Raw genomic sequence first — 16,763 nt, 5'->3', positions numbered from 1 at the left:
ATAAAACAGGCTCTCAAAGAGACATCAATAGCTGTTAATATTTAATTTTGCCCATCCGATAATGCGTTTCTCTGAAACGAATCATTACTGTATTGAATTTGAGATAAATGGTGTGCAGAAAATTCTGAGGCTTAAAGCATTTTCCACTGTTCTGCAAAGTATGCAATTTATATGCATGTTATATAAAGACATATGCGATTATTTATTACGCTTTCATTTCAGGGACAATTTAGATTCTAAATTTTGCAATAAAACACATAAAACAATACACCACCACTACATAAAGTCCTTTTAAAGTTTTATTCACTTAAACTTTTCAGTGTTAAAGCAACAAGAAAACATTTAGAATGTCCTTTGGTGTGATTTTCTTTTTTTACATCTCAGTATATATACTGTATGTAAACTGATATTCTTTGATGCCAGCACGCTGCCAATATACTTTAGGTAAACTTCACAATCAAACTGAAGGAGAAAAAAAAGTGTAAATGAAATCAAATTTCAGACAAACATAATTGAATATTTAATTCTGTTTGCACCTTGATTGAACGCACTAAAATATTGCCCTTAAACATATCAGCAATAATACAAAAAAGTTTTGCTCAACATCATCTTTACTCTGTCAAGAAAATAACTTCTGTTTTAATACAAAAATTAAATACACTGATGACTGTCTAAGCACTTCATCTGTTTGGGTGAAAACACATCTTTGACCGTGGCCTCAGCTAACAGTCTGTCACATTTCAAAGTCATGAGTTTTTAATCATTTTTTTTGGAGGATAGGGGTTGTGCCACATGAGTGTGACTAACATCACACAGACTGAAAGGAAACCAAAAATATATATATGAAAAAAAATATCAAGGGTTACAGAATTACATTCACAAAAGCACATGGTGGAGGAAGGACGGGGCTCTTGACACAAAGGACACTCTAAAGTTTATTTTCGAGGGTGGGGTCGGGGGTGTTGGCGGGACGAGCTCAATTTGAAAGCGGATCAAAAGTGACATTCTCAATAGATTCCCTTGTATCCACAATGCACTGACAGCAAAGAATGCTTGTTTCTTTTCTTAAGTCTTTTTCCATATTATTACTGCTTTATCTTTATTTATTTTTTTGTAATTGTCCAGTTCACACAATCCAGACAGTTTTCCATCGCTCTTCACAATAGCCGAAAGCAGTCTACAGCCAACATGATACCCAGAATGGCTCAGGTGAGGGGCGGCAGCTGGCTTTACTTGTACATGCCGCTGGCTGAACGCAGCTCCCGTTGCCGTGGTGATAAAGGGAGGAAAGGGATGAGTATTGTCCGCTCCGATCCCTGTCACTCTCTCGTTTTGTTAGGGGAGTGAGTATCTATTATGGCTTGGTTCAAGTCTCTACTTCCTCTTATTTGCTTCATAAAGCATATGCTCAGGTAAATTCTATAAATAACACCTTGATTTTTTTTTTTTTTTTACTTTTAGATTTTTGTATTGAATTAATTTTTATAAATGCTATTTTTGTTGATGTATTTATTTATTATATTTTTGTCTGTCATCCTCTGAAATTTCGCTTTGATATTTGGGCACATTCCACATGGCCGGCCGAGTGTCGGTGGGTCTGGTGCGCTGCTCATACAGAAGAAGCTGGATAGTCAGAGATCTGCCTCTCAAAGGACTGTGACCCAGCAGATCTCCATGAGGAGAACAGGACCCAGGACGAACAGCAGCAAAAGCAGTATCGGCGCAGGGGGGCGGAGAGAAGCCTGGCCCGAGTCCGACCCTCCGCAGCCGCCCGGCTCGTTCTCACACCGCGGTTTCTCACACAGCAGGCCGGTGTACGCCGGAGGACACTGACAACGGATGTTGTTCACACACACACCACCGTTTTGGCAACGCAGAAGTTCATTGTCACACACCCGGGCTGTGGTATTGAGAGGAAAAGGGTAAGCAGAAGACAAACACACACACACAGGCTACACCCAAACAAGTATGAACACTTCTATGATTACATAGAGCTCTATCCTTAGATATCATATATTCATCTATTGCTGAAAATAGACAGAAATAGTCAATACAAAGTGCAGGCAAAGTATTGATTGAAATGAATCACAAGTAGAAAACTTAATATCATTATTAATAGAAAATCATAAGTAAAAAAAAATTATAGACATTTGTTTTACAGAAACTCTTCAGCTTTGATTATTATAATTTCGGTTTCCCTCAAAAAGTTTACTTGGCATCCCTGCTCATCGGCCACCTCGAAATTGTTTGAAAAATGTTTCATTTGAAACATGTCACGCAAGAGATCTCAGCACTGCCATTAACCCAAACCATTAACATGGCATAGGTTTCTACAAATCCCCGACAATAAATTGCATTCTCCATTATGTGGCGGCACTGCATCGGGCATCAGTATATTTAACAACAGGGACACCAAGGCCAGACCTGCTCCCTTCAGATGCAAGCAGTTGAGCAAGCTTCAGGCAAATAAATTCCAGTGCAAACTAGCAAAACCAACATAGACAAATAAAAACCCATGAACAAGCCATGCCTCTAACATCTTCATCAAAGCTTGAAAAGCACTGTAAACCTGCTGATTTGAAAATAATCATCTAAAACACACAAACATTGACCTCTATTAGCTTGCGAGGAATGGTTCTGAGAGGACTTGTGCGTTGCAGCATCTGTTTAATGGCTGTTACTGAGCTATTTCGGGATGGACTGAGCTGACAGGGAGAGCTGGATGATAGAGAGAGGAGGTGTAACTCTCCCAGTCATAACAGGCTGATTAGGGAGCTGGCAGAACTACATGGTCTCCAGCTTCTCTCTCTCCATCTCCTGTGTGGATACGGGCTTTATGGTTGAGTCAGGGAAAAATGAGCCCCTGTTTGTGTCCATAATTCCCCCTGTTCATCACTGCCGAGTCTTTTTACGATGCAGATCAATCGTTCCCTAGTGAAAACCCACACTCGTACCACAAAACAAGACTCAGACACTGGACCTGCAAGATGAACAAGCTATTTGAATTATCAGTGATTAACACACATATAGATTGAATGCGTTCAATTAGTATTAGTCTCATTAGTATTTGTTAGTAAAAACAAGCAAATCATACATTTCTTAAAGTTTGGATACACACTGATATACGGAACCCCGCACATGGTATGCAGGAAAAAAATAGTAGGCTAAATTCTGTGGACAATTTATGGTTGTGTTCCCTTGATTTGTAAGTCATGTGCACATTTTACTTATTCGTTCCCTTAATTTACTAAATCGTGCTCACAATTTACTTTTTTTGTCTTGCATGTCATGTGCAGGTCTCCGTGCTGACACAATTTAATTGTAATAGAAATAATTATTATTATTAACAATGCAAAATGATCAGTGTGTATTCAAATGTTAAGAAATGATTATGACAATAAATTAAATTGTGCTAAAGTATTAATTCAATTTAGCAAAATTAATGCATTTTTCTAGTCAGACACTACAATACTTTCAATCTTCTCTGTTTGATATTTAAAGACTTGTTGAAATCAGTGTCCAAATTTAAAGCAATATATAGGTGTTATAGAACAATACAGTTACCTCTGAATACTGATGAGCCTATTTTCAAAGGTTTTAATGTAATCATAAAAATGATCAGTAAAAGGGAATGCTATGTGATATGCTTCTTTTGTTCTATTGCTCTCTCTTCACATGTTAAAAAAAATGTTTATATAACAGATCGCAGTAGGTCAATTAGTTCATCTAGTTTTTTTTTTTCTTAAAATAATCAAAATATTAATTTAGACCAGTTGTTTTACTTCTGGGGCTCTGATGTAGTCATGAAATGACAATCAACTGTCTTTTTCCGAGCACATTTTTAACCTTTCTAGCCTGCCCATAAGAAAAGATAAAGAAATGATGAATCAAAAGATGAAAAACAGCTGTTTTTAAAAGAGGCTTGTTTATAAAAGATGCTTTATTGACTCAATCTTTGTAAATCTCCAAGTTGCCCAATGCTCTTTTATAGACAAGATGTTTCCTTTTATAAATTAATCTTATTTTTAAAAGATGTGTAGGACATATTGACTCTTTGCAATTGAGACATCAATGTTGCCTCTTACCAAACTTTACAGAAAGAGGTAAGAGATAATGAGTTGATTGTGTCTGTGGAAAGACTTTTAGAACAACTCCTCTTTGCGGGAAAGAGCAAATTGATCGATTACCTTTTCCACAACTGTGGCCTTTGGCAAAAGTGTTCTTGTGCTTCATCTAAAGAGAGACTTAAAAGAGGCACAGTTTTGTAGATAACGTATCTCTAAAGAGTTCGGGTCTTTTTGGTTCACCCTAAGAGTTCAACTCTTTCTGTCTCCTCAGTTTGATATCCCCTGATGACCAGAAAAAGGTGCTGAGGCAAGAAGAGCCCCGTCAGTGATTTATAGCTGGTATGGGCAAACAAATGCCTTTACCTTCCAAAAGAGGGGGGGGCATGGAAACTATTTACTCTGCTGTTGGTTGAGAACGTATCTCTCATATCCTACACACAGTTTAACCTCTATATCCTACCCTACGCTCTCTAGAGCCCAGGCACAAGAAGGCGTTTTTATCTAATAAATATGAGAACCTATTTTAAGAGAGCAACAGAAGGTCTGTTTATGTTTAAAGCATGTGCACTCACAACAAGGAAAAATGTGCTCAGCCTCCAATTCTGCATTCATAATTTGCTTGCATGTAAATACACCGTAATAAGAAAATAAATTGAGCCATTTATTGGGTTTGCTTTTGATAAGAGGGATAATATTTATTGAGAACAGCAGTAGATTGCATGGTGCGCTGGGAAGAAAAGGCTTATTTGAAGAAAGATTTGAGCTTTAATTGCAAACCGAAACCTGCATACAGATGGACGGGATCAGGAAACCGAGCGTTGGATTACATTTATCACACACATTTTGGCCTTTGGGACTTTTAATGAGACAAATGCAACAAACTTAATCTCTTATCTAGGACATCTAACAAAAAAGCGTCTGTGTTGATGACAACATCAAATTAAAATGGTTATGGTGCTTTACCGTAGTGCATACCATTGACTGAAACAGTCACATGATAATGCATCTTCAAGCTGGTGGAAGATGGATGTGTATAAAGAACATGTCTCTTTATTTCTTTTCAAGTACATCTTCTAGAACAGACAGTAATGGGAGTGCATTTGCCACATGTCACCACTTGTACCAAACTCTCTGGTTTTACTTTAATCTTGTGACATGTGATGGTGTGAATTTCTGCTTCTCACACTAAACCATCCTCATACTGTTACATTCAAAGCCGCTTTGAACTCAACATACACATTTGCTGGACTGTCCATCTTACATTATTACAGCAAAAATCCCTTTGTTTTATCTGAGGCTTTGGCGAATATTGACCTTTGATGCTAGGAGCCCATTGAAGAATACAAATCAATGCTTGACCTACAGATCGTTTCAAACCGCAACACTTGGAGCCAAGAGAGAAAACCAGCCATCATAATGTGGCCATAACAGCAAACAGCCAGAGAACACAGCGCAGGCGTCAAATGTTCTGCTCACTTCAAATATTAGCTCAGCTGCCTGCGTTCATCTGCATAAATGCACATGCATGGGATTATGCCAAGATTTGTTTGCATGATTTATCTCTGTGCTTGAGAACAATTCTATTTGTATTAATACTATTAATAAAAACAATTCTGATAAATTATGATAATAATTCCCTCAAAATTAAATCTGTAGTTAAACCACTAACAAGGCAGTATAACAGGTGTGACTGAGCCTCGGATGGAAGTCAGTCCAAGATTTTTTTGTTCCCAAGTGCTGTAAGCAAACCAAGCTGCTCATTCCCGGGTAAGCCAAAAAAGCAGCAGCAAACAGAGAAAATAGAGGGAGAGAAGGGAGAAGGGAGATGGGAGGGGTTGAGAGAGAGAGGGAAAAGAGAGCAAGGGACTGAAGCTGCAGGTTGGTTGGAGGTTCTACTTACATTTGCAGCCATTGTCCCACAAATATCCTTGTAGACACTCATGGCACTTAGCCCCTGTCGTTCCCTCCTTACATTTACAATATCCTGTGCCATTACAGCGATCAGTGTCTGAGCCAAAGGGATTACAATTACAGTCTGTAGAAACAAGACACACACATACACACAGTGGAGAGATGGGGTCTGTGGTCTTCAGCCTCTCAGATCAGCTCATGAATAAAGTCCCTGTTTTCTACACAAAAAGCATTTTCGCTCAAAATGGGCCTCTGCTGCATCCTTCATGCACATTGCTAGTCTACAAAGGACAGATTTATAACCTGTATATCTGAATATTTACCTTACATCTTCCATTTCAAAGGAATAAAATGAGAAGCATCAGCTGGGGAAGGTGAGTGAGGGTGGAAAATGGAAAAAAATGGCATTTAGTTTAGTGAGGAAAACGTATGTTTGTGATTGTTTAACGTCTTGGAAGTCCCATTATGCAAAAGTGTAGGGCGATGAAGACTATTACAGACTGATTGCACTGTGCATTATGAATAATTTTACGAAAAAATATTTCTATATTTAGTTTAGCACTAAAATGAGTGGCATGAAGGGAAGGAACATACAAAAGAGAAAAAGAAAGACAGACACATGGTGGAGGGTTCCTGATTAGCCAATTTGTTTGCTGTCCACAAGTGTATTAAGTTAAATACTAATAATACTGATAATTTCTTAAAATTATCTCATAATTAATTCCTTTGATACTACAGGAAATGTCCTTGAAGGGGACCATTTTATTAAAGTCAAAATGAAAAAGCATTTGTAACATATTTCACTGCATAGTTTTAAAACAAGGTACTAAGAAAATAAAAACTAATAAAAAACCTGAAAAATACAAGTAAATGTTTGGGAATTTCAGTAACTCTCTAGGCATGGATCACCCCTACTAACATTTGACCTTAGGCATCTGGCTTAAGACAACTACCCAGGGTCTGATTACTTTCTGGGTGCTGAAGGGCGATCTCTGGGACATCTATGGAGAAGACAAATATTTCGAGCAGATGTTGAGCTGCTGAAGGGTTTTAAAATTGCAAAAGTTTTAAATATTTGCCATTCAAAAGATTAATTCTCTTTTGCTGAAGAACTTGGACATGTAGCCTGAAACTCTGATGTGTGTAATGGCATTTCACAACTCACAACTGCATTTGTTTGTTTTTTGTTTTTGTTTGTTTTGGGAGAAATACTACTTCGTTTCAGTATAAATTCACCAGTATGCCCAGCACAACAGAACTCTCTATATGTGTGAATATAGTCTTAATGTTTTGCTACAGATCAGATACTTGTTTCATTTCTACAGTAAGTAGAAGACATTAATGCTTATTAATTATCAATGCTTTGCTAAAACACTAACACAGACCTCTCCCAAGATGCACTTTTCACATATTTTGACAGCTCTGTGGCCCTCCTGTGAGTACAGAATTTGCTGGGTTGAGGTGGAGGTCAGAGTCTGTGACCTGTAACACCTAAAGATGTGTGTGTAAGTCACACAGCCGTGACCTGCTCCCAGACAGCTCTCTCGCTCTCTTCTTTCTCTTGCTTCTTCTTTCCCAGAGTGACATATGCAGCACGCAGCACCTTTTTTTGTGGGTGCGAGCCCTCCCAGACACCTCACTGGGGAAGTGTGAAGGCAGACATCACCTCTGTCTCACAATGACACCTTTCTGACTTTATAGTCTGTCTTTTGTTTTTTCTTTGTCTTTGTCTTTTCTTGTTCTCGGTTTCACGATATTTTTTCCTTTTCCTTTCTGAGCTTTGTAATAAATATAAAAAATTATGTTTTATTAACAAAGTTTGGGAGGAGCACGTTCAGATAATTAACCTACGTAATTAACACGGGAGGAGCTCATTCAGTTAATCAACTCAATTAGCATCAGGAGGTGTATATATACAGCAGACTTACCTCTGTTCTATGACAGTTTTCCAGCATCCCTCCACCACCCCATCTCCTCACTTCTAACTATTCCTATCCCAACCTGGGATGGAGTACTCTAGGTTCGGGCCAAATTCCGAGCTCGGAGCCCTCCCCTCGGACAGCACGCCAAGTACGCATAACCTTTACTCTATTTAATTATATGTAAGTGTGAACTAGTGAAACACTAATAAACATGCCAATTTTTTCCTGACAGTGTCAGGAAATATAATCTTCCATGGGATCATTGTCAGATACTTGCTGGTTTTGTGGTCAAATACCAGAGGGATGTGGTTCAACGTGATGTTGCTGACTCACACAAGCATGCGTGAAGAGACTCGGGTGATGACAGAGAGATGGACAGACACAGAGAAGGGAGTGAAGAGATGAAGGATGATGGAGCAATAGAAAGGGAAGGCCATATGGCAGATTTTGGGAGGGTGTGTGATGTGCGTTGGTGGATGGGAGTGCTGGAGGACTGACCTATGCAAACATTCTCATCGTCCAGCTCTGCTGAGGCATTGCGGTAGTATCCAAGCTTGCACAGTTGGCAGTGCTGCCCTCTAGTGTTGTGCTTACAGCTCACGCAAATGACGGTGTTTAGCACCTCGATGTAACTGCAGCGATTGGAGTGACTGAAGCATTCGCAGTCTTGCAAAAAGGGGAGAGAGATGTGGCTGTGTTTAGGGTAAGTGTGTGCGAGTTGCGGCGGCGCTGCAGAGGAGGGACACCATGGCATGCGAGGTTTGGATGGTCTGAAACAGCGGTAGGGTGGCAGGCACTGCCATGGATGCAGCCAGTGGTGCTAGATGTACGATCACCTTAAGATGAATGGAGAAGCGGTGTTGTTATTAGAGTTCGCCTCGAGCACACCACAGCAATGGAGAGGAAAATAAGAATAGGAATGCCACATGGAAATCAAACACGAGTAGATGTAATTTTCAACCTCGACAGAAGGCGAGTGCAATTTGAAATTTACATCTACAGTATTTATATTCTATTGCTCATGGAGAGTTGTCTGAAATAAATGATGGAAGGGTGTAGTGAAGGAGCTGGAACTTTCAAACATGAGAATAAAACAATGGCTTCTATTTTCTATGCCCCCGAAATAACAAAGCCTCTCAGGTCGAAAACGGGTACACAAACTGTATCCTCTCCACAGAACTACTGCCATAAAAATGAAAGACAAAGCACTTTTTTCAGTATTGATTCTGTCAGCTCCAAAATGAGAAATAGCTCAACCAAATCAGAAATAACTTCCTATCTATTTCCCCACAGCCTCCAAAGAAACCAAACAACGTTTATCCAGGACCCGCAAGGAGTCTGTCCTAGTTTCAAAGTGAAGTTGAATCTCAATGCACGGATGCTGCTCTTGGCATAACATAACAAAGTGGCGCCCTGACCTGCCAGGGACACTTGGTCAACCAACTGGCCAGAACCCTCAATTCAACGGGTCTGACAGATCTTCTCGTTCATAAAGCCTCCATGTCCTTCTCTCCTGAGATGATTCCAGGGCTTTCGGGAGAAATGGAGGGATTCTCATTATCAACATCTGGATTGAGGTCAGGCCTCCTCAGCAGCCTTTTCCCCCGTCCCCCGACTGGAGTCGTCGAGACAGACATATCTCCTGAAAAGCGATCTCTAAAGCTGCCTGGATATGTCAATCATTCTGTCTGAAAAATGTTTTAGACGGCCCACTTTAACAAAAAAAATGTACAGGCTTCTCGTCTGTAAGCCACTGTGGAGTTATATCAGATTCAATGTTCTCATCCAAACTCGGATCAGCAACATTGACTATACACAACACATTAATCCGACAGAGTCAACATGATGCTTCCCCTTCTGATTTATCAAGTAAAATCTTTGCCTCCTCGAATTTCAAAGACTCGTGTCCCAAAAGCATTCGGGACAGAGTTTCCATGCTGATTCACGATGGAGTTAATTAACAAACTAGTAATATAAACAAATTAAACAATGAAGTAAATACAATAAAAATCAATATATTTTTAATGGTACTATTATATTATGCAAAGTGGGAAAAGTAAGGTCAGGGATAGGTGTTCTGCAAGTACAGAAAGTACAGGACTCACTCTGGATTCATTCAGGGGATGGTGGTGGGGGGTAATTTGGATGACATACACTGACACAGTAGTGAGAGGATATGAATCGAGTCCTCCTACCTCTCTTACTGTTTGCAACTTGTACAGAAGGAATGGTTGACAAAGCAACTTGAGGAGCTACTGGACAAAATAAAGACAAAATAAATTAAATGAAAACATTAAATCAACAGAAACCCTAAATTTTATTATGAACATTAATGTTCATACCAAAAGAAGAATGAAGTAGAAAGAATGCAGACTATTTAAATCCAGTTTCTCTGTCATAAATGATAAAAATAGACAAAAATGTGCACAGTGCACGTTCCATTCCTTGCAGCTGTTGTGGTTTGGAAGTTTCAACGGCTCTGGAAAACAAAAAGCCTGCATTGCTGGCAGAAACTGCTCAGCTGGCATTAGCGTATTTGAGCTTCCCAGGCTTCTTGTGTGAAAGCACGTAAGGCTTAGATCCCTACGTCCCGCTGCCAGTCCGACACAACAGCAGAACAACAGGGCTCAGAACAATCCCAAAGTTATCAGCTTATCATGCATTCACAAATCAACCCAAGTTACAATGAGCACTATGTCCTTTACTAACCTCCAACCCCCAATTCAATCAAAACCACTGTTTATTCAGGCATGCTGTTTGCATGATGTTTCTCTTTGGCCATCTTTCTGCGCAATGTATTAACTTGAATCAGTATATTTAAACAGCCATTAAAACTCCCTAGCAGGGCTGAGAAAAGATTGAGAGGGCCCAAGAGAGAGCGTCATTCCTAATTAAAATGGAGGGCATAATGCTTTAAATCATTTTCGTGTCTTTATGGCTGTTCAGCTTGTTTCTTAGAAATGCTGATTGCTCAAAAATCTCACAGCTTTCAGACATGTCAGAAACTCGTACGCGAAAGAGAAAAAGCAAAAAGAACATGTTTGTCCATCTGGAATGAGTCAGTATACAACAAATGTACAAAAAAGACTAGCTGTCAGCAAACTTCTGCTGGATCTGTTTCACTCTTATAGCAGTCTAAAAATTGTTCTGTGAGTCAGATCAAAGGAAATTTTATCCAAGTTGAAAAATATACCCTACCTTGATTTCGGTTAGCGACACCTAGAGATGAAATGTTCTGCCGAACTGCATGCAAGCAGGAGAAATCAGGTGTTAATTGAATGCACTGGCTGTCGAATGTCAGATGCACTAGGACGGGTCAAGTTTGGACTCATGTACACATAAACAGCTACACACATCTCCAAATGGGTCATTCATAAAGTTGAGCTGATAGGCTCGATGAGGACAAGCAACCAATGGACCAATCACAGGTCATCTCTAGAGATTGTATGTAATTGAGCTGTGTTTTTTGGCTTACTCCTTATTAATACATGGGAAAGATGGCTGACAGAGATGAAGGGAAATTGTGTTCGGATGCACCATGTGAGACTGGATTGTGCGCATGTGTAATCATGGTTGCTTGAGATACTTGTTAAATTCATCAAATTGATTTATTTGAAGTGTGCTTCTGGATGAATAAAAGCTGACAATTGAAATGATGATTTGATGGGAATATCCTTATAATTACATACAATTAATTTCCTTAGATGCGGAAATATTAAGACTGGAAACGGGGCAGTCTCTCAATCAACCTCAGAGGCAGCACTAAAGCGAAAGGACCAAACCAAACGTTCCTTCCCTCCAACACAAACATGGTTAAGTCCCTTATGTGCTGCTTCATGGTTGACCTCAGTGTGTGTGAAAAGTGTGTAAAACGAGGACAGGGTGCAGGAATTCCAGTGAGGAAACGTCTATGAATTTGAATTCAATTTTTTTTTTCACCAGGGACATAGCATGGTGTTTGGGGACTCAGAATGCATGCAGGCGCAGGTTACTGACAGAGGAAACCCATCTTGAAGAACCATTATGAAATGGCCTCTATGTCCAATCACATTGGGAGAAAAGACTCTTTTTCCATGTGATTCGGGGAATTCCATGAAAATAACTATGAGTTTTCAGTTCAAGCTCCAGTAATATTTTATGATAGAAATTAAAGATGAAAAACAAATAATTGTTCTTGTAAGATTAATAAGATAATGTTAGCTGAGGGTGTTTCAACATTGCAAAGTGTTTCTCTTTCTTTAGATTAGTGTTTGGCATTTTAGCATCACCTCATTAGTTGAAGATTTGTTTGTTTTATGATACTCAACCTCATTAAAACACAAACAAGAAAAAAAGGAATGTTTTTACAATTATTTCAAAATGTGATTAGGCATTAATTTGTAAAAAACAACAAAAAAAAACAATTTGGATCCATCAAACTAATCTAATATTTGGAGAAACACTTTTTTTCCCACAACTCTTTTCATTGAGGTTTTCTGTCTCTTTATTTTTAATCCAGTTAGACACAAAGAGTGAGAACACAACGACGGACAACCATTGGAGTTACTATCAGTTTGGAAGCTATCAGCCCTCAGAGTGACGGATGAATCCAGTTGTCCTCTTTCATCAGATTACATGACACTCACACATGCAGAAGCCAGTGTCATGATACCCATGGGACAACGTTGAGCACTTTATTATTGATATAAAATGTGTTCCGTATTACCAAGTGATTAGGAGTGATGCTCATCACATCTGCTCTTCGTTAATGTTTTTGTTGGTGAAAATTTGGATAAAAATTGGATAAATAAGAAGTGACAGCTTTTAATCAATGACATCCCAGTGATGAAATGCAATCCTGTACAGCCAAAATCTCATCTTAAAATATTAATTTTGCTCTAATGCCTGCATTAGGCAATTCTGGCAGGCTTAATAAACTTGAAATAGAATTGGGAAAAGTCAATAAAGAATTCAATTACCCTCAAGCAACTCTGAGGAAACTGCAGTGTTTTCTTTTTCAGTCTCGGGCAAAACATCTCCGGCCTCAAGGACTCTCTTTACAAGCTCTCTCTCTATAGATTTTATGAAAGGGAGAGAATGGTGTTTATAATTGTTATAGTGATGGTCAGTGGACAGTTTTTATGGCTTCAGCTATGTTTTGGTGCTAAAGTATCATCAAACTGTTCAGGACCCTAGTTGTACTGTGAGTGTCTCATCTTTGTGTCTTTCTGGATGGAGGTGTGTAAATTCACTATGAGGGACAGTGAGTGGATGTTCATGTTGATGATTGCATAAGAAATAATGGAGTGAGCCCATGCAGAAATGGCACAGCACAGGCCATGCTTTACAGCCAAAGACAAAACACACTTGAGGAGAGTGTCCACTTGGTTTAACGTACATTTCTGATTAAAAGTGCAACTTGTGGCGCAAGTTTTTTGTTCACTAATTTCTTCTCAACAAATGTTCATTGGTAACACTATTGTATGAATAAATCAGTACAATATGAATATTGTAATAAATATAAAATCCTTATCAACTCATGTAATAATTCCAATGCTCATTTTTGAATATTTGATTTGTGCAATGTTATCTCATATATCTTTGATATGTTATGCCAATCTATCCAAAGAGGAAATGTGTATATTTGTCCTGGACCCAAGAGAAGTGAAGCGTATGGAAATATTCAAGGCTTTACATGCATTCTGACTTGTTCAATATCTCTGTGGCTCCAGTTTTCACATTCAACCTCCCTGCACCTGTAACTCTATCTGTCTGCTGGCTTATGAGGCCCCTGGCAGGACCAGATAATACCAGATAGACCTGCATTTCTCATATTAAAATGATATTCTCCCCTTTCTGCTTCTAAGCCCCTATCTTATTATGTGGCAAAACTGCTGTTTGCTAGACACAGCTTAACTTAACCCTGTTCTAATTAACTTCAAAACTAATCAAATTAGGTTGCACAGTTTATAATCAATAGGTCCAGTGAAAATCAGAAATTAACGTTTAACCAGAAGTGTACTTGAGGTAAAGTGAGAAGCAAAGCTGTTCATCTCGCACTTCCTGTTGATTTAGATCTATGAGTTTGTTTACTTACTAACTGGACCAACGCTATTTGGCAGACCTAGAAGAGAAATGAGAGAAGAGATTATATTAGTAACAGTATATATCAATAGCAATGGCAACAAACAGCAATTTTAAAATGTAATAAAAAGTGCAAAAATTATATATATATAAAAAAAAAAACTTTTAGTTCACACGTTTAGTCCTAGTCCGCTTAGCATTCACATTTGCACTTTAACTCCATATAGGGATTCATTCTAGGGATGTCCCGATACCACTTTTTGCAGAACGAGTCCGATACCGATACTTTGATTTTTGGTACTCGCCGATACCGATACCGTAACCGATACCTGAATTTTCACTGCATTTTTAATTTTTAAATGTATTAGTAGATTAACCAAAAGAATATAAATCATATTAGTTGGCTTAATTTGTTCATCAAATATATATTTCTTTCAGTTATTTTCATGCTTAGTTAAGCCTGCTAAAATGCATTGTATGAGCTTCTGTTACTGTCACTGTTCATTCTATTGCTCAATCATATTTTATCTTTCATTTAATAGCCACAGCAATATTTAGAGCTGCTTCAGCAGGGTTCAGTGCTGAGGATCGGGTCAGCGGTTCAAATGTTTGTCAAAACCAGTGAAATATCAATTATTTAATCCAATTTTGATATTACAAAAACTACCAGCATAATTAATGTGAATTTAAAACAAGCAGTCAGTAACAAAATAAGAACAAACAATCGAATTACAAAAAGGACAAATAAATACAATAGAACAAAGAAAGACAAATGAAATAAACAGTGTTTTTATAGTTTTTCGGGTAGATCTAACTTGTACAGAAATTTCAAAAAAGTAATCAAATGTGAAAAAAGCATTCATTACTGATATTTTTGTAAAGTTGAAAAGGGTAGCCTATTTAGTCAAGAGCAGTGAGTATTTCTTTGTCCTTTGTTTGATTAACATTAGACTGCTGCTGCCCCTTTAAGACCGAACGCACCGCACCGACCGCATTTGAACATGCTACGTTCATTTGAGATATAGCCGACTTTATTTACTATAGGATACTCGCCAAGACAGGCGTTATTACACAATTTTGTGTGAATTCGTCCGTACAAGCGCAAGATGTGAAAGACTATTTAATTCAGTATTCGCGCGCTGAGACGCTGCTTTGGATGTTTGCGTTCATGAAACTTGACCTGCACACGTCCTGTAATAATGTAGGGAACCACTCGTTATACTTAAATCAGGTAACAGTTCATGTTTTACTTTACTTACATTTAGTTTTCATCCAAATAACATGTGCTGAGTGAGTGAACGATCAGCAATCAAGAGCATACAACAGAAGTGCGCTTGCTCGCACTCTCTCTCTCTCTCTCTCTCTCTCTCTCTCTCTCTCTCGTCAGTTAACGTTAATAATAAGCATAGGCGGAGTTTGACATTCGAGCCAGGGGGGGCAAAAAAAAAAAATAAAAATAAATCATTGTAGCAGCTGGGACCTGCATGGCCTATCAGTTGGGGAACTCAGCACTAGCACATATGGACAAAACAAACATGCTAAATAAACACATAAATTGTTAACCCGATAAAAAAAACAGTAGGCTAATAAGCTACCTGATGCCTCGTTTTATTTTCTTTGCCATTGACATCCGACTGAACAAATTCCACTGATGTCTGTTTAAAGGGATGTGCTCGACCAGCTCGCGAGTCTATGCCTCACAGTTCACCTCCACAAAGCACTCGCGGCGGCCAGTTTCGTTTTGCAAAATGTACGTGGTATCGGTGCGTGGTATCGGCGAATTTTTATGAGTACGAGTACGAGTATATGAGGACAGTATCGGCCCGATCCCCGATGCCAGTATCGGTATCGGGCCATCCCTAATTCATTCACAACCTGATTGGTCAGCTTTTACGATGTTTCGAGACGGAACTTCCCGAACATCCAAACCAATGCTGTGTGCTGGGCTAAATTTGCTCGTTGTATGTGTGTAGCCTACATATGATGGTATTTTGACTCGTGAAGAGCTTATAAAATATGTAAAGGAGTCAAAACAACGGCAGGAATCCCTGTGTCACACACACAAACGAAGATCTGCTGTGAGGAACCATGTTTCTGATACTTGTACCAAACTGTGATGGGCAACATCACGACTATGACGAGAAAAAACAGGTATGCGTGAACATTCTGTCCATTTTAGGGTTGCATCTTGTGACATCATGTCCTGTTTTTGGTTCGTTTACATGCCTTTGGTCTGTGTTGCGTTCAAATTTGATTCAAACCACACCAGAGTTTGGACGGAGACATCTTTTCAGCGGTCTCGGTCCACTTGTTTGGTGCGCACCAGGGTTCGCATGGTAGCGTTCACACTTATTCAAATGAACCGCACTAACAGGGCAATCGCACCAGGGTTCATTTTAATTGAACTAAAAATGGCAAGTGTGAACACACCCATAATCTGGTTTTTATGTAATAAAATAGTTCGTAGTGTACTGCTGGACTATCTCTCACTATACTTGCTACAGAACCTGAAAAAATAAACAACCTTAGTAAAACAACCATTTCAAACAACTGATGACAGCAGAGAACCCCTCTAGGATAATTCATAAAAAATAAATAAAAAAAAACACAAAGCAAATCTAAAAGTAGGAACAGGTTCAAGTATTATATCTGCATTCCTAATAAATAAAAATAAACCAAAAAATGGTGAGGTATAAGATTTGGTGCTACGTTTCGAACAGACCATCTGGAGAGCAGTGAATGAAGATTTTCCTTTGAACGATGGAGAACTCTTGGTGAGCTGAACTCACGCCCCTGCAGT

General features: G+C 38.8%; 1 protein-coding gene across 9 annotated transcripts in view; it reads right to left on the bottom strand.

Moving 5' to 3' along the window:
* Window positions 1-282: 282 nt before the first annotated feature.
* The window catches only part of ntng1a (netrin g1a), an 89,930-nt gene continuing 73,449 nt past the window's right edge, over window positions 283-16,763 (bottom strand). For 2 of the 9 annotated variants that reach the window (XM_081353253.1, XM_081353252.1), the window contains exons 5-8: window positions 13,977-14,003; window positions 11,099-11,143; window positions 5,968-6,102; window positions 294-1,900 (exon numbers count right to left, since the gene is read on the bottom strand). In XM_081353253.1, coding sequence (XP_081209379.1) covers window positions 1,647-1,900; window positions 5,968-6,102; window positions 11,099-11,143; window positions 13,977-14,003 — 461 coding nt within the window. In that variant the 3' untranslated portion in view covers window positions 294-1,646. Of the gene's footprint in view, window positions 1,901-5,967; window positions 6,103-8,398; window positions 8,567-11,098; window positions 11,144-13,976; window positions 14,004-16,763 lie in introns of all 9 variants that reach the window. The other 7 variants (XM_081353256.1, XM_081353255.1, XM_081353258.1 and 4 more) reach the window with 5 other exon arrangements.

This window comes from Scardinius erythrophthalmus (genome assembly GCF_964197995.2).
Source record: "Scardinius erythrophthalmus genome assembly, chromosome: 22".
In the NCBI taxonomy this organism is placed as follows: domain Eukaryota; kingdom Metazoa; phylum Chordata; class Actinopteri; order Cypriniformes; family Leuciscidae; genus Scardinius; species Scardinius erythrophthalmus.
Note: the sequence above shows the minus strand (reverse complement) of the source record. Positions and strands in the feature narration are given on the sequence as shown.